The sequence below is a fragment of the Scyliorhinus torazame genome, chromosome 8, assembly GCF_047496885.1.
Source record: "Scyliorhinus torazame isolate Kashiwa2021f chromosome 8, sScyTor2.1, whole genome shotgun sequence".
Classification (NCBI taxonomy): Eukaryota; Metazoa; Chordata; class Chondrichthyes; order Carcharhiniformes; family Scyliorhinidae; genus Scyliorhinus; species Scyliorhinus torazame.
The window spans coordinates 178,362,743-178,384,752 of NC_092714.1; the positions used below are offsets into that span (position 1 = coordinate 178,362,743).

General features: G+C 47.0%; 1 protein-coding gene across 4 annotated transcripts in view; it reads right to left on the bottom strand.

The window, feature by feature from the left end:
* Positions 1-9,267: 9,267 nt before the first annotated feature.
* Positions 9,268-22,010, bottom strand: part of nelfcd (negative elongation factor complex member C/D) — a 102,275-nt gene continuing 89,532 nt past the window's right edge. For all 4 annotated transcript variants that reach the window (XM_072514563.1, XM_072514561.1, XM_072514564.1 and 1 more), the window contains 6 exons: positions 20,118-20,257; positions 19,249-19,363; positions 15,776-15,871; positions 14,384-14,524; positions 12,292-12,421; positions 9,268-9,632 (listed from right to left, as the gene is read on the bottom strand). In XM_072514563.1, coding sequence (XP_072370664.1) covers positions 9,598-9,632; positions 12,292-12,421; positions 14,384-14,524; positions 15,776-15,871; positions 19,249-19,363; positions 20,118-20,257 — 657 coding nt within the window. In that variant the 3' untranslated portion in view covers positions 9,268-9,597. The remainder of the gene's footprint in view (positions 9,633-12,291; positions 12,422-14,383; positions 14,525-15,775; positions 15,872-19,248; positions 19,364-20,117; positions 20,258-22,010) is intronic.

A 22,010-nucleotide genomic window follows, 5' to 3' on the forward strand; every position in this document is an offset into this window, starting at 1 on the left:
ACGGTGATTGAACAAAGGTATATACATGGGAAGGTGTCGATAGTGCAGATACATGGCAAATTAAGCAATATTTACAAGAGTTAAGTCGATGGATTCAGTCACAAAAATTTACAAAAGTTAAGTCTACATATTCAGTCTTTGTGGCAGGCGACGGATTCTTGTCGATCGCCGCAGAGGTGGATCAGGAGCCGCCTGCACGTGGAGGTGTGGGATCGTTGCCATTGCGGTGGTCGCGTGGACCGGCAGGATCGCTGACAGATTGGTGGAAAAATGCTTGGTCGGGCCCGGATAGCGTCGAGGTCGGATTGTGAGATGAGGTTCGCAGACGCGCCGGTGTCCAGTTTAAATCAGATGCGAGCCTTGTTAACTGTGAGGACAGCACACCACTCATCGTGGAGATCCACACTGAGGATCGAGAGGCATTGCGCAGGTGTGGTGGAAGCCATATCATGTGTGGTTATGATGCCCACCCGATATGGAGACTGGAGGCAGTCAGCATCAGGGTCCGTTGGGCTGTCGGGATCAGAATCTGGCATGCCTTGTTGTATTGAGCGGATACTTCTGCGCCGCAGCTGGGATCGCTGGCTGCTGAGCGGTGGAGCGGATCTGCAGAGGGCTGCGTAGTGGCCAAGCTTGCCACACTGGAGACATCGGCGTCCTCTTGCTGGACATTGACGCTTTAAGTGGGCGGAGCCCAATTCAGACACGCCATGACGCCGACATCAGCGCAATCCGTGCGCCATCGCGCATGCGCAGTGCGGTCAGCCGACGTACGCACCCGCGCAGTCGGGTTTTCGGTCTCGTCGTCCACTCGGTCGTGGCGTGCATGCGCAGGGATCCAAGAAAAGCGCACAAAATGGCCTCTCCTCGATGCTCAGGCCCTGCATCTGTGCAATGACCTGCACCCTTTCTGCCTCGTGGGAGGCCAGCTTTGCAGGTTCTGCCGCCCTGATGTGGGAGTAACAATTCTTGGCATGCTCATAGACAACTCATGTCTCAATAGTGACAGAGAGGGTCAACTGTTTGATTTTAAGGAGCTGCTGCCGCAGGGAGTCGGAGTGGACCCCGAAAACGATCTGATCCCGGATCATGAAATCAGCCGTCGAGTCATAGTTACATGACTGCGCTAGGATGCGGAGATGGGTCAAGAGGGACTGAAAAAGTTCATCCTTACCCTGAAGCCTCTGCTGGAAGATGTACCGTTCAAAGCTCTCATTCACCTCAATGTCGCAGTGGCTGTCGAACTTCAGCAGGACTGTTCTGAATTTTGTTTTGTCCTCGCTGTCGGTGAACGTAAGCGGATTGTAGATATGGATGGCGTGGTCCCCCGCAGCGGAGACAAATAGCGCGATCTTCCTGGCATCCGATGCTGCCTCGAGGTCGGAGGCCTCGATGTACAAGAGGAACTTTTGCTTGACTGTTTTCCAGTTGGCGCCGAGGTTGACAGAGATGCGGAGTTGCGGAGGAGGCTAGATGTTTTCCATTTCGCTGAATGGCTGCTTGCTGGTCGATGCTGATTCACTCGAGGTAGGTCCGTCAAGATCAATATCACTCTGGTACCATGATGTGTTAGGCAGGTTGGTTCTACGTGGACTGCACTCGATGCAGGGAAGTTAGAAACAGACGTCGAACACAGGAGAAGATCCAACACTGTTTTATTTCACTAGATGAACTGCTGTACATATTCAGCTGTGGGTCGACACTATACTGATCTGACTAGTGACCTTGTAGTAGCCTGACCAGACTTACTAGCTACCGCATGGTGTTTGTGCTTGCTAGCTCGTGGACTCGGACTGTCTCAGTGACTGGGTCCCGAGAGAGCGGGAAACCTAGTGCCCTCTGGCTTTATAGTGGTAGTGCCCTGTCTGGTGATTGGCTGTGCTGTGTTGCATGCTTATTGGTCATCCTATGTGTCAATCACTGCCTGTCTGCATCTCATTATATACATGAGTGGATATTATGACAATGACAACTGCCATTTTACCTCTTGGAATGGCTTCTGGTGTTGGGGTTCCATTACCACTGGTGTCCTTTTTTTAACAATTGGTGGAACGGACTAAGCATATCATGGTTCGGAGTGGAGGCCTATGTGGACCGGAACAAAGCGAGTCGGCGGTAGAACGCACGGCAGTTGTGTCAGCTCCACTTTACACTCATCGCCAGAACCCAAACGGGAGAGATAATAGGGACACGCGGTAGGGTAGAAATTAACAACTGATTTATTACGGTATACACAGAAATAACAAAACTCTCCCCGAAGGGCTAACTTCCTTGACCTACCCAGGTCAGGGTTTTTATACAGAGTAGTTTCCCCTGGGAAACCCTGCTCCCAATTACTGGGGGGAGTTCATACTCAGCGGAGTAGGGGGGAAATAAAATAGAACACAGTCCTTGGCCCCCAAGGGAGTCATAATACCTTGGAAGGTGCAAGTGGGGCCCTTTGTCAGGGCCTCCAGGTGAGAATTGCTATGCCAGCAGGTGATGCTAGCGAATGGAAGTAGTGTGGATGGGGGCTGCGGTGGTTAGCCTGAGTGGGGGTGGGAAGAAGGGGCTGGGGGGTTGGTGACGCAGTTGGTACGTCGGTGGAGCTTCGGTGAGGACTGAGGGGGACAACCATCTTGGGTGAGTCCGGTTTTGTGAAGGGATGGAGGTTTGGTGCGGAGTCCAAGTTGGGTGAGGATGACGGTCTCAGTGGAGAGGGGGGGGGGGGGGCGGGGGCCAGAAGCCCCCAGTGAGGGTTGTGACATGGAATGTGCGTGATGTAAATGGTCTAATTAAACATAAGACCATAAGACATAGGAGCGGAAATAAGGCCATTTGGCCCATCGAGTCCACTCCACCATTCAATCATGGCTGATTTCAACTCCATTTACCTACTCTTTCTCCATAGCCCTTAATTCCTCGCAGTTGCGCATCTAGAGTTTGAAGGTGGAGGTGATTTTTCTGCAGGAGACACATTTATGGGTGAAGGATCAGATGCAGCTAAGGAAGGGTTGGTTGGGACAAATGTTCCACTTGGGGTTTGATTTGAGGTTGATTCGTGTTGAACATGCAGGAATAGCGATCTCAGACCACGCGCCACACTATTTGGATGTTAGGTTTAGGTTTGGGTGGGCGCAGAGACCGGGATGGAGGTTGTATTCAAAACGGGGAGTTCTCTGCAGCCAAATTCTGGGAGGTATTGAAGGCAGTCATTCAGGGGGAAATTATTTTGTTTAAGGCTCATAGAGATAGGGTTGATAGTGAGGAGAGACAGAGGTTGTTGGAAGGCATTGTAGACGTGGATCGGAGGTACTTGGTGGCCGCAACTAGGGAGTTGCTGGCGGAAAGAAAGAAGCTGCAGGGACAGTTTGATTTGTTGACAACGGGGAAGGTGGTGGGTCAGCTGCGCCTGCTACAGAGGGTGCAGTATGGGTACGCTGACAAGGCAAGTCACCTACTTGCCCATCAGTTACGACGGCAGGCAGCGGCAAGGGAAACTGTGCAGATGAGGACAGAGCGGGGACGGATGTGGTGGTGATGGAGCCTGGGAAAATAAATTAAATGTTTGAAGCTTTTTGTCAGGAGTTGTACAGGACTGTGCCTAGGGGGGAAGGAAGCAGATATGCGCCAGATTTTGGATGGGTTGGAGTTCCCGGCGGTGGATGAGGGGAAGCGGCAGGCTTTGGAGGAGCCACTGGGGTTGCAGGAAGTAATGGAGTGTATTGGCATGATGTAGTCGGGGAAGACACTAGGGCCAGGCGGCTTTCCGGCGGAATTTTATAAACTGTTCTTGGCGGAGTTGGCTCCCTACATTTTGAGTATGTTTAATGAGGTGGTGGAGAGAAGGGAGCTGCCGAATACGCTGGCGCAGGCGTCTATTTCTCTGATTTCGAAAAAGGACAGGTACCCGATGGAGTGTGGGTCTTCTCGGCCCATCTCACTGTTGAACACAGACGTGAAAGTATTTGCTAAGTTATTGTCGAGGAGGTTGGAGGGGTGTGTGCTGGAGGATCTGATAGGGATCGTGAAGGGGCGGCAGCTCTCTAGTAATATTCGGAGGCTAGTGAATGTGCTTATGACCCCTCGGGGGTAAGTGCCAGAGGTAATTGTATCGATGGATGCTGAGAAGGCCTTTGACCGGGTGGAGTGGCGGTACTTGTTTGAAGTCCTTGGGAGGTTTGGGCTGAAGTTCGAAGTCTGGATACGTCTATTGTATGCGTCTCTATGGCGAATGTGAGTATGGACAAGACAAATCTGGGGTATGGGAGCCAAGGCAGGGATACTTGTTGTCACCATTGCTGTTCACGTTGGCGATTGAACCCTTGGTGATTGCGCTCCCAGCCTCAAATGAGTGGCAGGGGTTTGTGAGGTGGGGTAGAGAGCACAGGGTGTCTCTGTATGCCGATGATTTATTGTTGTATGTGGCGAATACCCTGGAAAGTATGGGGAGAATTATGGACTTATTGGAGAACATTGGGGCCTTTTCAGGGTATAAATTGAATATTGGGAAAAATGAGATCTTCCCAGTGAGCGCTCTGGGTCGGAATGTGAATTTGGGGGAACCGTTCAAAGTGGTTCGGATTGGATTCCGGTATTTAGGGATTCAGATGGCGCATGACTGGGCCACCATGCATAAGTGCAACTTGAAGGATTTGATAGAGGGGGTTAGGGGGGAATTTCAAAAGATGCGACACCCTACGTTTGACATTGGCAGGGGGGGGGTATAGGTGGCAAAGGTGAATGTGTTGCCGAGGTTCTTGTTTATTTTTCAATCCCTCCCAATTTACCTTCCCATGGCCATTTCTGGAAGGGTGTACAAACTGAGTTCATCAGTTGTTTGGGCAGGCAGGACGCCACGGGTTAGTAGGGCTCTATTGCAAAGGAGGGGGAGCTGGCTCTCAGTAACCTGCTGCATTATTATTGGGCTGCGAATGCCAAGATGTGATGATGGTTGGGGAAGGGGTGTCGGACTGGGTCCGGTTGGAGGAGGAATCTTGTAGGGGGATGAGTTTGAGGGATCTGGCAACAGCCCTGTTGCCTTTTCCCCCAGGGAAGTATACAAGCAGCCAGTGGTAGAATCTTCATTTGAGACCTGGAATCAGTTGAGGAGACATTTTAAATTAGGAAATATGTTGGTATTAACCCCATTGTGTGGAAACCATAGGTTTGCACCGGCGAGATGGATGGGATGTGTAGGAGATGGCAGGAGGATGGGATAGAGTGGGTTAGGGACCTGTTTGCTCAGAGTAAGATTGCGGGGTTGGTATTTCTGTCGGCTTTCTGGTGACGGGGTGTGCTGAGCGGACGTACGAAAAGTGGCTCTCCTGAGAATTAGGATTTAGGCACATTTAACCGAAAAGAGCCTGCCAGAATCAGGAAACAACATCCCCCTAACCCTCTTCCAACAACAGTAGAACTAGCATTGCCAAGCAATAACAGTTCCAAAGAGGCAAAAGACAAACAAAGCCTGTGGAAGCAGGCAAAGGAGACAGTGAATGCACGAGGTGACGCAGCCCCAACCACACCCCCCAGAGAGGACCACCAGGCCACGCAGGGAGCGCCCCTTCACTAGTGTGCGGGTGGAGGGAGTTCCCCACAAAGGAATTACAAGAACTCAGAGGCCATTAAGGCTGACATAAGGGCAATGGTCAAGGTGGCTGTGGTGGAGGCACTGATTGCCAAGCAGACGGCCCTGGACAAGGTGGAGAAGCAACTGGAGGCCCAGGGGAATACCATAAAGGGGCTGGAGGGGCAGCACGGTGGCGCAGTGGGTTAGCCCTGCTGCCTCACGGCGCCAAGGTCCCAGGTTCGATCCTGGCTCTGGGTCACTGCCCGTGTGGAGTTTGCACATTCTCTCTGTGTTTGCATGGGTTTCACCCCCACAACCCAAAGATGTGCAGGTTAGGTGGATTGGCCACGCTAAATTGCCCCTTAATTGGAAAAAATGAATTGGGTACTCTAAATTTATTAAAAAAATAAAAAATAAAAATTAAAGGGGCTGGAGAAGGCCTTCACAGACCATATCATCGCACTGGAATCAGAGGTGGCAAGGTTGGTGGCAGCACCCTAAAACCCTAAAAGGGAAAATCAAGGACCAGGAGAATCGAATCGATCGAGGCATCAGAACCTGCGGATAGTGGGCCTACCGGAGAGAACTGAGGGCAGGAACCCCACGGAATATGTGGCCCAGAAGCTGGAAAACCTGGTGGGGAGAGACAGTTTTCCCATGCTACCAGAAATAGACAAGGACCACAGGTCACTCTTGCCAAAACCCAGGGCCAGCGAACAGCCGAGGGCCATTATTACTAAACTACACCGGTACCAAGACCGGGAAAGAATCCTGAACTAAGCCAGGCATACAAAGTCCTGCAAATGGGGAGGACATCCAATCAGGATTTAACAGGACATTGGGGACACCTGTCTGCTCAATGTAGACGTGAAAATCCTGGCTACAATACTGGCTAGGCGACTGGAGAACGGATTACCAGAGGTGGTCCCAGAGAACCAGATGGACTTTTTCAATGACAGGCAGCTAACATCAAACATCAGTTGCTTGCTGAAATGTAATAATGAACCCACCAGGGGAGAGAATACCAGAGGTGATCACATCCCTGACACAGAAAAGGTCTTCGACAGAGTCGAGTGGAAGTACGGGGTACTGTAGCAGTTAGGGCTTGGTTCAAGGTTCACCGCCTGGGTGAAACTTATGTACAATGCTCCCATGGCGAGCGTGCGGACTAACGCTACCAGTTCCAGTTGCATAGAGGCACAAGGCAGGGATGCCTGCTGTCCCTGCTTCTGTTTGCCCCAGCAATCGAGCCACTGGCAATCACCCTCAGAGCGGCAAAGATTTGGAGAGGTATCCAGAGAGGGGACAGAGAGCATAGAGGCTCACTCTGAGTCTCGCACCCCTAAGCCAGCCTGGAAGGGATTATGAAGTTCCTGAAAGAATTTGGAGCCTTCTCGGGCTACAAACTCAACCTGAGCAAGAGTGAAATTATCCCAGTCAACCCGCAATGGAGAGGGGCAGAGCTGGAAGGAATGCCATTCAAACAAGTCCAAAACAAATTCCGATACCTGGTGATCCAAATTGCTTACGAGTGGATATGGATCCACAAATGGAACCCGACGAGTCTGATGGAGGAAGTAAAAAAGGACCTGCAGAGGAGAGATACATACAATTCTGCCACTGATAGGACACAGCAGAGAGAGTGAGGGATGGCTGAAGGAGCCAGGAGCAGAGTAGGTGAAGATGGAGGAGAGTTTCTGCACAGGGACGTCCCTCCTAGCCCTAGTTGCCATAGCACTCCCAACCAAACAATCAAAAAGTCCACTGGTGGTAGCCACGCACGGTACCAATTGAGCCAACACTTTGGCCTGACCGAAATGTCCACATTAGCCCCCATCTGTAACAACCACAGGTTCACACCAGCAACAATAGAAGGTGGAGAGAGGACGGAGGGACGTTAGCGACTTATACACAGATGACGGATTAGTGACGCTGGAAGAACTTATGGAGAGGTTTCAACTGCACAAAGGAAATGAATGAAGGCATATGCAACTTAAAAATTTCATCCGTAGGGAAATGACAACATACCCACGGATGCTGAGACACTCATTGGTAGAGGAATTGTTGGGCGTTGGCGACTTAGAGAAGGCAACTGCGAGGACTTGTACGGGCGACTGTGGAGGAGGCATGCATTCCCCTAGACGAGAGAAAAATAACAGGAAGAACTAGGGATAGATGTAGGGTGGGGGGGGGGGGGGGGGGGGGGAGACGACTGGATCAAAGCACTAAACAGGGGAATCTCCACCCCCACACGTGCAGGGCTAAGCCTAATGCAGGGCTAAGCCTAATAAAGGTGGTGCACAGAGCATGCCTAATCAGAACCCAAATGAGTTGGTGGTGGTAGTTGGAGGTATCTATGGGTGGTTGGGAGAGAAGGGGTCGGTCCTAATGGAAAGGATCAAGCGAAAGTGGGAGGAAGAGTTGGGAATCGGAATGGGGTGGGGAATATGGAGCAAGATAATACATTAAATCAACTCAACCCCCTCCTGTGCAAGGATGAGCCTTATACAGTTCAAGGTGGTACGTTGGGTTCATATGACTCTGGCCCAGATGAGTGGGTTCTTCCTGGGAGGAGAGGACATGTGGAAAAGGTGCGTGAGGGGGCCTACAAACCATATTCACATGTTCTGGGGGTGTAAAGTTGGCTTCTGGGAGGCGGTTACCAGTTTGAGAGTCCGTTGGAGATAGGGGTTGAGGATGACGCCAGACAATATGGTGGTGGTCTTTGGGGTGTTGGAGGTGCCGGCCTGCAGGAGGGAAAGGGGGCCTTCGCCTCCCTGATTGCCTGGCGAAGGATACTATTGAGTTGGAGGTCGACTGCGTCGCTGGGGGTTGCGGAATAGTTGGGGGATCTATATGAATTTCTTAAGCTGGAGAAGATAAAGTTCTCCCTTAGGGGGTCAGAGGAGGAGTTTTACATGTGTTTGTGGCTGTTTCTGTGTTTGAAGAATTGTTCGTCGCGGGGAGGGGTTTTGGGATTAAAAGGAGGAAAATAGAACAAACTATATATACTTTGTTTATTTTCTGTTATGTTGACCTGTTTTCTTATGTGTGGAATAGAATGTTTTTTTAAAAAAAAGATCTGCTCCCTCACCTGGATTCAGTGCATTCTCACTAACACCACCCTCGGTGGCTCCCCTGCTCTCGGCCTCTGCTTTAACGATCGTTGTGCCCCATACAACTCCAGGGCCTTCTCACAGACCCTCATCCACCAGCTTCGCCAACATCTTTGAGATGTAGGTCATGACGCTCGTTCCCTCCACCCCCTCCGGCAGCCTACAATGCGTAGATTCTCCTGGTCGGCCACCTTGGAAGCCCCACCTTTAAACTGGATGCAAGTCATAGAATTCCGACAGTGCAGAAGGAGGCCATACAGCCCATCGAGTCTGCACCGACCCTCTGAAAGAGCACTGTACCTAGGGTCAGGCCCAGACCGTATCCCCGTTACCCGCCTAATCTTTGGGACACTAAGGGGAAATTTATCATGGCCAATCCACCTAGCCTGCACATCTTTGGACTGTGGGAGGAAACCAGAGCACCTGGAGGAAACCCACGCAGACACGGGGAGAACGTGCAGACTCCGCACAGTCACCTGAGGCCTCACCTGAGGCCAGTATTGGACTCAGGTCCCCAGCACTGTGAGGCAACAGTGCTAACCACAGTGCCGCCCCTGAGGGCACATAAGGGAACATTTAAAAAAAAGCTATTTAGAAGTCTTTCATAAAAACAATCTTTATTTTGACCACACCACTTACAAATACCGTATAATTTTCAGACCCAGTTAAAGAAAAAAAAGAAAACCACTGTTTCTACATTTCCTCTTTAGCTGCTAATTATGTAAAAATATATAAAATCTACCAATTATTTCTCCTGCAGGCTGCAAATGATTCTCGTTCAACAATTGTTCCATCGGTTTTGGAGTGTGTAGCAGTGCCACTGCATGTCCCATCAGTCTTACTGCTCGGAATGTCTCTCTTGCGCCCTCTTGTTGGTGTGCTCAGGCCACTCTCTGCTCCCACTACCGTTGCTCTGCCTTCTTCACAGTGCTAATTCATCATGATGAAGTTGGATTTGCAGTGTGCTGGAAGTACACATCACACAGAACCTTTATTTGGTGTCTGCAATCACTTAATGCTATCAACCTATTATATTCCCTTCATCCCTCAAGCCAAGAATCTGGTGGTCTGTTCCAGAATTGAAGCCAATGCTGCTCTGATCCAGCCACTAGGAGGAGTGCACCCCTCCTTTAAAACCACTCATAATGTTCCCTTGGATTGATTGGTTGAGGTCAGTGTTTCACCAAGTGGAATAAAGCCACATGCTAATACTTCACAATGTCACTGTATTAAAGGAGTGAATCTCAAGGGTGTTCTGATGGTAGATCTGAGGGGGCAAACTTTCCCACTGGAGAGCCATGTGGAAATAATAATCTTTTTGTCACAAGTAGGCTTACATTAACACTGCAATGAAGCTACTGTAAAAAGCCCATGGTCGCCACATTCCGGCGCCTGTTCGTGTACACCGAAGGAGAATTCAGACTGTCCAATTCACCTAACAGCACGTCTTTCGGGACTTGTGGGAGGGAACCAGAGCATCCGGAGGAAACCCTCACAGACACAGGGAGAACGTGCAGACTCCGCACAGACAGTGACCCAAGCCGGGAATCGAACCTGGGACCCTGGCGCTGTGAAGCAACAGTGATAACCACTGTGCGACCATGCCGCCCAAAAATAGATGCGGCGGGTGGGGGGGGGAAGAACTTAAGCACTCAACAAATAACAATTAGAATTAAGATACATTTTGGTACAAGTAAACAAAACCTTTATGATGATAATTAGACCATTGTAATGATGCATTATATACTATAACAAAACCAAATGTATCCTCCCTTTCATCCTCTCTTGGCTTAATTAACAATGCAGTTGGTCACCCCTCTGTACAATGGCATTAAAATCTAGTGTTGTTCTTTATCTCTCTCCACAGATTCTACCTGACATGGTAAGTGCTTCCAGCGATTAGCTTTTTTCTTTCCTATTTCTGTTATACTCAGTATTTTGCTTTTGGCTTGTCAATGTAAATGTTGCTTCACTGTGATCTACAATGTGGCCTTTCAAGAAGCACCAATTGTAAAATAGTAAAGAAAAGAGAAAGAAAATGTGGAGACTAAAGGGTATCTCTGAGGGTTGTGGGGTGTGTTCTGTATCCTCTCTATACCTCTCATTCCTAGAGCTGGGATGTCATAACCTGACAGCACATTTTAACAGAGGCGCCACCAAGTGCATCTGTAATTTGTTCCACACGAGTTTCTAATGTTCAATTTTCACAAAACTCTTAACATAAAACCAGACACACTTCATGTTCATCATCCAACTTAATGCCAAAATGCCCAGTCATTCAGCAAGTTCATCATCTTTCTGCTAACAATCTAAACCTTAGCTATACCTCTGGAAGGAACAAAAGATGTTTTTCAACTCTAATTTTCAGAAGTCCATAAACAACTAATTACAGAGATGCTCACCTCAGAATGTTAAATGACACCTTTAAACTTACATATTTTGGAACTTGCTGCGGGTAGCAAGTCGGCACCAACACTTCAAAGGCCCACTCCTCCATCCTTTCCCTGCAACTCTGCCTAACCTGCACATCTTTGGCCAATAAGGGTCAATTTTAGCATAGCCAGTCCACCTAACCTGCACATCTTTGGACTCTTGGAGGAAACCAAAGCACCCGGTGGAAATCTACGCAGACATGGGGAGAAGGTGCAAACTCCACACACAGTCACCCGGGTCCCTGCAACTATGAGGCAGGAGTGCTAACCATCCTGCCACCGTTCCGCCCCTTAAAACTTAGGTAAAAAATATGTTAAACATTTGTTTTTAGAGTACCCAATTATTCTATTTTCCAATTAAGGGACAATTTAGCGTGGCCAATTCATCTACGCTGCACATCTTTGTGTTGTGGGGGTGAGACCCACGCAAACACAGGGTGAATGTGCAAACTCCAAAGTGAAATACAAGTTGAAGTTTTAAAATTACTGTATATATATTTGCAAAACCAAAATGCAAATCAAAACTTCAGTAATCTAATAACTAATCTTGAATACACACTTACATGGCAGCCACACGCACACACCAAGTCAAACCCGCTTTTGGTCACTGGCCAACTCCAACTTAACTCTCTCAAAGGGGAGAGCAGCATATGGTCCTCTGGGACTATGGTGACTTTCACTTTCACCCTTCATAACCTCAGGAGAGCTAAAGAAGAACCTTTCAAGTGTAGTCACTGCTGAAACGCAGCAGCCAATTTGCATTACAGCAGAGACTGCACTTGAAAGGTTCTTCAACCGTACACGAGTTCCACAAACAGCAGTGTAATGGCCAGATAAATTGCTTTTTTTCCCAAAGTGATGTCAGCTGCGGAATAAATATTGGTCAGGACACAAGGAAGAACTCGCCTCTTCTTTGAAATAGCGCCACAGAAACCTTAATGTCCACAGAGGACAAACAACACCTCAGTTTAGTGTCATATCTGAAAGATGACACTTATGACACTGCAGCACACCCTCAGTACTGTACTGGAGCGTCATCTTAGATTTCAGGATCAAGCAATAGCATGCTGGTGAAGCACTGCATCCAATCCTGGTTTCTCTCTTTCACTGCGGATATAATTCCAGAATTGTCCACTTCTGTATCTAGAGATTTAGTGTTTTTTCTCTCCATTAAGCCCTGTTCCCCACTTACCAATGAACTCTGCCACTGCATCGCATTCTCCTTCCGTTTTAATTGTGCCAACAATGCTGTCATTCTCCAAGATCGGAAGAAACAGGTGGACAAAGTCCGAGGTGTATGGAGGGGCAATGACATCCAGTACCTGCAAGCACACAATAGAATCCAAAAATGATAATATTAATAATCTTTCTTAGTGTCACACATGGGCTTACATTAACACTGCAATGAAGTTACTGTGAAAATCCCTACAGTACAGAAGGTAGCATTCGGCCCACTGTCCTATGGCAGCACATTGATAGAACAATCTGATTGCTCTTTCTCCATAGCCGAGTACATGTTTCCCCTTAATTAAATATCAAATCCCCTTCTAAAAATTACTATGGAATCTGCTTCCTTCTGGTACTATGTTCTAGAGCACAATAATTTGCTGTGCAGAAGAAACATTTCCTCGTGTTGCCACTGGTTCTTTTGCCAATCACCTTACATCTGTGACCTCTGGTTACTGACCCTCCTACCAATTGAAACAGTTTCTCCTTTTCAGTCTATCAAAACTGGTCATCATTTTGAATATCTCTGTCAAATCTCCTCTTAATCCTCTCAGTCCTAAGGAAAACAACCCCAACTTTTCCAGCCTCTCCACATAACTGAAGTCCCTGATAACAGCGCTGGAACAGTGCGCCGAGGTTTCATTTATGGGATGTGGGCGTCGCTGGCTGGTCCAGCATTTATTGTCTATCCCTAATTTCCCTTGAACTGAGTGGCTTACTAGGCCATTTCAGGGCACAGTTTCTCAGATAGTGATCAAATCCCCGTGTCGTCCCACCACAAGGGACTGGATATCCTTTAGGGAAGGAAATTTGTCGTCCTTACCTGGTCTGCCCTATATGTGACTCCAGATCCACAGCAAATGAATGTGCTTGACTCTTAAATGCCCCCTGAAGGGCAATTAGAGATAGGCAATAAATGCTGGCCCAGCCAATGACACCCACATCCCATGAAAGAGTTAAAAAAAACTCCAACGATCCAGGGTAATGCCCCACAGACCGGGGTTCTAATCTCACCAAGGCAGATGGTGAAATTTGAATTTAAAATCTGGAATTAAAAGTCTTAAATAGTGACCATGAAACCGCTGTTAATTGTCGTGAAAGAAAAAACCCATCTGGTTCACAAATGTCCTTTAGGAAAGGAAATCTGCAGTCCTTACCTGGTCTGCCTACATGTGACTCCAGATCCACAGCAACAAGTGCCCTCTGAAATGGCCTAGCAAGGCACTCAGTTCAAGGGCAAACAGAGATGGGCAATAAATGCTACATAAAAAAACATTATCTGCCCATTTCACCAGTCTACGTCCTCTTGAAGTCTGTTACTATCCTCCCCATTTTTGAGTTTGGCATCTTTTGCAAACATTGAAATTATGCTTTGTATATCCAAATTCAGGTTATACATCAAAAAGATCCTGATCATTGTATGCTTCCCTCCGCTTGAAAATTAGCAACCCACCATAATTCCTTGCTTTCTGTCCCTTAGCCCAGTTCATAGCCATGCCTCTACTCTCCCTTTAATCCCATGGGCTTCAATTTTACTACCAGATTAAAGGTTGGATCCTGGGCTTGCTACAAATATTTGGGAACGACATGAACAAGTAAAAAAAATCCTGAATCCAGGAAGGAACATTTTGCACCAATCGCTGAGATACAGTCTCTCAGATAGTGATCAAACCCCCATGATGGCCCACCACAAGGGGTTGGATGACCAGATTTCTGTTTAACAGGGCTATTGGTCAGGCAGGACTCGCAGTCCTCAATGCTGCCTGCTGTATAGTACATGCATCTGGACATTAGGTGACCAAGGTGATCCTCTAAGACAACTCAGCTTGTGCTAACACTCGCCATCTGGGCTCAGTCATACGAATGGCCACTTGGGTGGATTAGCCAAGGGCTGTTGGTGTCCACAGGCTGAGCCCCCGTCTGCGTTAGCACCTTTGGCACGGCAAGAAAAAACCTGCAGCTATAAAGGCAGCACACATTGTAAACCCAGAATCTGCTGTCTGCCTGACAGTGCATTGAACAACCACCAGCAAGAAATCAGTGCACAGTTTGCTGACCTCAGTCACAAAGTATCTGATGAGTGAGATATCGGTGTCCAGTTTCTCCAGACATTTGCGGATGTAGCTGACCACGGGCAGGACATAGCCACGACTCAACAGGTGGACCATCCTGTCCAGCAGGGTCTTCTTCAACTCCAGCTAGCAGTAAACACAAGGAAAAAGCATTATACAGAGTGAACTGCAACCCCACCCCCAACCTCAGGCTCCTCTGCTGCTACCCAAGTACCCCAATAATCAGATCAAAGTCAGTGATGTGGAAGTGTGGGTCAGGTGAAAGCTGCAAAGCCCCAGGGTTGGTGCAGGTGTACAGGCACCGAGAGGGTTTTCCAACCTACTGACCTTGTACACTGGTTACCATGGGATGGACAAATGGAAATAAAGCATGAAGAAGGGGATGTTTGATGCCAGTATCAGATAGTCACATGCAGATAAAAGGCAGAGAATGGACAGAAAACATAACCAGGGACCTCAACAGCCGAGGACCCTTGAAGCTACATGGATAATTCTTCCATCAATGCCCCAACTCCAAACCATTTTAGAAAAAAGGCCTAAATGTAGCTTGCGCATGGGGAGACTCTCACCGACAGGATGGGACAGAATTCTCTCACAGATAGAACCAAGGGACAGAAGGTTTCTCCACACTGTTTGGAACTAGTAGCATTAAGGAACCTTGTTAGATACACAGTTTGGTATAACTACATAGGAATTCCACCTCTCACAATGCACATAAAGCACTATCCATTACCTACAATGTTTCAGAAACGGTTTACCATTTAACACAAGTTACATCCTTACATTATACATGGGATTCCTCATTTGTGTCAATTGGGGCAAATTTCTAGAACAATTCTTCCTATGGATTCATATCTTGTGACCATTGGGTGACAACTGACTACAGGTGGATCCTTTGCAGCTGAAATGGAGCATTAATCCCCTCCGCAATGACAAGACTCAGCTAAAATCCTGCTCGAGTGATCACAAACTGTTTTACAGTTTCCACCAGAATAGGGCCTTCATCCTGGCTCTATGTGGCTACTCCTAAACCCCAGTTCCTGTAGTTAAACAAAAACAAGCAGACAATTGGCTGGCACTTTTTTTGTATTGCATTTCTTTTATTTAAATAGATTTAGAGTACCCAATTCTTTTTTTTTTCCAATTAAGGGGCTGTTTAGGGTGGCCAATCCACCTTCCCTGCAAATCTTTGGGTTGTGAGGGTGAGGCCCACGCAGACACGGGGAGAATGTAGAAACTCCACACGGACAGTGACTCGTGGCCAGGATCGAACCCTGGGCGCCGTGAGACAGCAATGCTAACCACTGCCCCACCATGCTGCCCCCTTGTATTGTATTCCTGTCTCTAGTCCAAGAGCTCTCTGTGACAGTGGATTACCTGCTCCATGACATCAAGCTGGGAATGTTCAGTCTCAAACAGTTTTACAAGGAGCTGCAGTACTTGGGGATGAAGGAGTTGGTGGCAGGTGCTGATCTGAAGAAAGACACAAAGAAATAAAGACAGTTACAATCACAGTCCTAAATTCATTCAAAAATAAACACAAGGGCGGCACGGTGGCGCATTAGTTAGCACTGCTGCTTTACGGCGCTGAGGAGCCGGGGTTGATCCCGGCTCCATGTCACTGCCCGTGTGGAGTTTTCACATTCTCCCCGTGCCTGCGTGGGTCTCACCCCCACAACCCAAAAGGTATGCAGGTAGGTGGCCACACTAAATTGCCCCTTAATTGGAAAAATAATAAAAATAAACAACACTACAGCTCAGCTCCACAAATGGTCAAGAAGTACAATCCTGGTCAGTGTCAAGGGGATTTTCACAGTAACGTCATTACTATGTTAATGTAAGCCTACTTGTGACAATAAAGATTATTATTATATTATCTGATCTCTTTTTTTTTTAAATTTAAGAGTACCCAATTATTTTTTTTCCAATTTAGGAGCAATTTAGTGTGGCCAATCCACCTACCCTGTACATCATTGGGTTGTGGGGGTGAAACCCACACAGTCACAGGGAGAATGTGCAAACTACACACGGACAGTGACCCAGGGTCGGGATCGAACCCAGGTCCTCAGTGCAGCAGTGGGTCTAACCATTGTGCCACCATGCCGCCCCCTTATTATCTGATCCCTGCTGGGACAGCTGGAGATACACTAAACCTGGTCTCAGTTACTCAAAGTAACAACAAAAATGTCAGCCACGGATCCCATTCCAGTTCACTAGTCATGGCAGGTCTGGAATGTTCCTGGTAATGTTTCCTCTAAATTTTTCCCATTGTGCCTGCTCACTTGAATTCACAGTAGCTTTAAACATTTTAGTAATAAAAGACACAACTAGTGATGACCTGCATGTTACCTTCCAGATTGCTGAATGGTTGCACGCATGCAACTCACAGGGATTACTGCTTCCTGGTTTATATCACCTCACAGTCACAGAATTGTTATGGTGTAGAAGGAGACTATTTGGCCCATCATGTCTGCACTGGTTCTACAAAGCTTAGTGCTATTCACCTGCCTTTTCCCTGTACCCCTGCACAGTTTCGATTCAAGTAATCATTTAATACCCCCTTGAACAAGGAATCATCTCATATCCCCTTGAATGCCTTGACTGAACCTGCCTCCACCACACTTCCAGGCAGTGCATTTCAGACCACAACCACTCGCTGTGTGAAAAGGTTTTTTTCTCGCATCGCATTTAGTTCTTTTGCAAATCACTTTAAATCTGTGTTCCCTCGTTCTGGATCCTGTTACAAGTACCAACAGTTTCTCCCTATCTACTCTGTCCAGCTCCTTCATAATTTTGAATGTCTCTATCAAGTCTCCTCGTAGCCAAGAAGAACAGTCCCAAGCTATCAACTCTCCATTCTATCCTCATAACTGAAATTTAGTGAGCCAGATAGTTTTTTTACGACTATCTGGGAATTTCATAATGACCACATCATAGACCATATTTTTTAATTAACTGAATTTAAATTATCAACTGCCAGATTGGGATTTGAACTCGAAGTGTAAAAGGACTATTCAGTAACACCACCATATTGTTATTGTTGTTGTTGAGAGTAAATTCACTGTTAATTGTAAGTTTCCTGTGAATGATCAGCCTGTTGTTGACTGTAAAATCACTGTAATCAATCTGGGTCAGTTTCCAGTAAGTGGAAATGTTCTATCATTGGACTCACTGAAAAAATGAATTTGATACTCTAAATTTATAAATAAATAAATAAATAACCTGATGCAGTCAGCGCCCCACTTTTAGTTTCAGTCCCTGAGCTCAGGCGAGATTGACTCCGATCCAGCATGGTCATGTACCGGGGATCCTCCACCTCCTGCCTTACCCTATTCTACCTGCTCCAAGTGAGTCAGGACACAGGTAGCCCCTAGCGGGACTACTCCGTCTATGAGCAGTGTCTGGATAGCCCTGCCTGCGTCGGGGTGACTTTGTGCTGCCTGATCCATCGGATCCAAATTGTTCCTAGTTCCACCCACCGCGCATTCTAAGACCCACCTTGGAGCCCATCTGGTAGCAACTTTACTTACACTTACGAACTGTGTTGGGTGTATACAGTTGTCTGGTCTGCAATTGCTGCCACATTGTTTATCAGAATCGTGCTCACTAAGGTGTGGGCAATATTGCAGAAGGATGGTGCGTTTTCCACCCTTTGGTCCCACTGTCAGTAGTGAGCTTTCCTAGATTAGGTGTAGCATGAGTACAACTGCCCAAGCTCCACCCCACACCACTGTCACTCTGTCACAAACTCAGAACAACACTTCCTGTTGTTGTGGTGTAACAATTTTCAGTTTTCACACCCTCTAACCTCATCAGTGAGGCTACCAAATTAGTGCCAAAATGCCCAGCCATTCAGCAAGTTCTCTCCAACAGCGAGATTTATCTGTTTCTGATGCTGGTTGAGAAATAAATGCAGGCCAGGATAGTGGGAGAACTCCTCTGCTCCTATTTGAATCGTGGTACTGGATCTTTCACAACAACCTGAAAAGACAGGTGTGGCCTCAGATTAATGTCTTTCCTGACAGGGGATTTCTACTCAGGAAGTGCTGCACCCTCAGGATTGGATTTTGAAGCCACAACCTTATGACTCGACGGTCAACATGCTACCACTGAGCTATAGAGATAGGCAAGGTAAAGTCAGACTAATATTCAAAAGCAAATCACAGAATAGGTCTCAATGAAAGATACATTTAAAATAGATATTAGAAACACCACTACTGAAACATCTGGAATTTGCAGGTGGTGGTTTTGAGAGGTTAGTGGAGGATCATTTTGGAATTTTTGGGGTTACAACATAAGGTGTTTTCAGTTTTAGTATGTGAACTCACCTGACATTCACAGATACACTTTATAAAATAATATTTTTCATGAGCAAGAACCTTGCTCATTTTTCTCACCTCCCTGAAATAGGGGCAACGAGGCTGACAATAAATCAACTACTAGCACCACCCAAGACCTTGTAACTCAGCAAAAATGAGAGTAGCACCGTGGATATTTAATTAGATACATCCTTCATCTTGGGGAGGAGCACCTATCTTCTAACATTTTTAAAAATACATTTAGAGTACCCAATTTTTTTTTTCCAATTAAGGAGCAATTTAGCGTGACCAATCCACCTAAACTGCACATTTTTGGGTTGTGGGGGCGAAACCCGCACAAACACGGTGAGAATGTGCAAACTCCACACAGACAGTGACCCAGAGCAGGGATCGAACCTGGGGCCTCGGCGCCATGAGGCTGCAGCACTAACCACTGTGCCACCATGCTGCCCTATCTTCTAACATAAAGAAAAACAGTTCATAAAGTTATCCAAATGATTTGGTTTGGGGTTTATATACAACTTAAGTTACCTCATCCAGTAGGGCCAGGTGAACAGGTGTATGGTCAGTCTGCAACTGAAAATAGCTGGGCTCTGAGACAGTCCAGTCAACCCATTTCAGTACTCCCATAGCTACCACTGGGAACCTAATAATCAGAAAGGAATCATCAACTGACATAATGTAAGATACAAATGCATGTCTCCCACAGTTTATCATAAAGAGATCACCATTCTAACACCATTGCAACACTAAATTAAGTCCCAGCATCAAGGGAGGGGTCAGTGACAGAGCTAAGAAAACTTCCAGCACTTCAGACACCCAGTATTACCATCCCGTGTGATAATAGAAGTGCTGGGTGTTTACTTCACCCTGCTTTGGACTAGGTATAGCACAGGTTTAAATACAGAATGAAATTCTGTCCTGTTCTATCAAATACTCCCACATAAGGGCGTTGCATTTCCAGATCGAGCATTAGATTCATAGAGGTTTATAAATACAAATCCTTTAGTTTTATACAAAGAGAAGGAGGAACGAGATTCAGGTTTAGACAGAGATATGGGGGCGGAAGGGATTCAGTTTTATATAGCCTATAAGATGAGGGTGTGGACAGAGGTTTAGTGTTACATAGAGGCCAAATGAGGGGAATCTGTGGTTTAGTCAGATACAGAGAGGAGGAGAGCAGAGGCTCAATATAATGCAGAGAGAGGTGGGGCAGGGGATTTGCGTTATATAATGGAGAAGGCGAGGTTGCAATGGACAGATGCACAGTGTTGTATAGAGGGTCCCAAACACTATGGCAATCACTGAATATACTGATTGAGGGACCCCAGGACCCTATACATACCCTGTGGTAACCAGTGAGTCCAATGATAGAACATTCCAAACCCAATGGGACTCACCGAATACATTGATAGAGGGTCCCCAGTTCTGCAACCAGCTCTGAAGCCCCTTTGTTTTCATTGCAGCACAGATTGTGGACGGTTTCAATGGCCTTCGATGTTGATTTCAGCTCATCTTTGTTGATGTTACATCTTTTGTTCTGTCAACAAAAATAGCACATCTGGGTTACGCTGATATAAAACACTGGGACACATTTACCGCCTGTACAATCTGCACGCAAAATCCCAGCTGGCTTTCCAAACCTGACAATCAGAAGTTCACTCTGTAAATGTTTCTGTTTTGCATGTTAGAAACTTGCAAGTTCTATCCTTTTATTACTGCCCTGGCCTATCCAATTACCGCTCCAACAATCTCCTCTTATCATAAGCAAAGTGAAGAAAGAAGTCAACAGTGTTGTAAGTGGCACTTACACACTAATAATATAATAATAATCGCTTATTGTCACAAGGAGGCTTCAAATGAAGTTACTGCGAAAAGCCCCTAGTCGCCACATTCCGGCTCCTGTTCGGGGAGGCCAGTACGGGAATTGAACCCGCTCTGCTGGTCTTGTTCTGCATTACAAGCCAGCTGTTTAGCCCACTGTGCTAAACTAGCCCCAATAATAATCGCTTATTGTCACTAGTCAGCTTCAATGAAGTTACTGTGAAAAGCCCCTAGTCGCCACATTCCGGCTCCTGTTCGGGGAGACCGGTACGGGAATTGAACCCGCACTGCTGCCTTGTTCTGCATTACAAGCCAGCTGTTACCCCTGTTATGGGTCAGGGTTTAGAGAACCCCAAAGTGTATCATGGAGTTCACCTGACCCACAACTTTTAATAGATTGTGGTATGGGCACACGGCACACTCTAGAGGGGTGGAACAGCAGAAATGGAAAAGTATTTTTAATAAAAAAAACAAAGTTTATTCTATGAACTCAAGTTAACCTTTTTAAAACAAACAGTGAATATATAAGCAACCATTAATTCAAAGAGAACCCCCAAAGAATACAACACTAAGTAATCCTTTAAGTTGTCCTTTTAACATCCAAAAGACTTAACAACATTTAAACAGAAGCACACCAGGGTTTACATTCAATACTGAAAACATTTAAATTTCTGAATTCACCAAATGATCAAGTGATAGTCCTTCATGGCAGAGATCAACAGTACAGCTGCTTTGGCTGACTTCAGCTGCAACACACTGCAAAACGAAACCAAAAAGACAGACACACCCAAGCTTTTCTCAAAGTGAAACTAAAAAGCAGAACCAGAGCTCAGCTCCACCCACACTCTGACATCACTACAGTAACATCAGCAGCTAACCATTTCTTAAAGTGACATTCTCATGACACCCCACTGTGCTAAACCAGCCCCTGCTCCCTGATGCTCATTTTGGGTTCGACCAGGACTACTCAGCTCCAAATCTCATTACAGCCATGGTCCAAAAAGGGGCAAAAGAGTTGAATTCTAGAGCTGAGGTGAGAGCGACTGCCCACAGCACTGAGGCTGCATTTGACTAAGTGTGACATCAAGAAGCTCTAATTAAACTATCATCTGATTATCATCTCAGCACCAAGGAAACCTGTACAGGCAGGTTTCGATGGGCCTGGGAAGTGTGAATGGTGGGGGGGGGAAGGAGATGGGGCTGATACTGGGTGCAGTGTTGAAGCCCCATCTTGGCATCTCCCTCACCGCTGCCTGCCGACGGAGCTGTCCCACCAACAATCGGCCGGCCTTCTCGCCATACTTACACAACCCTCCGCGCTCGCCTCAGCTCCAAACCGCCCTCCCCGTAGACAGGCAGTCAACTTCACCTGCAACTCCTTTCCCCTCACCAACAACCTCGACTCCAAGTACTCCACGTATCTCCCATCCACCTCCAAATTATCCTCCTGCGCCTCCCTACCCACCTTC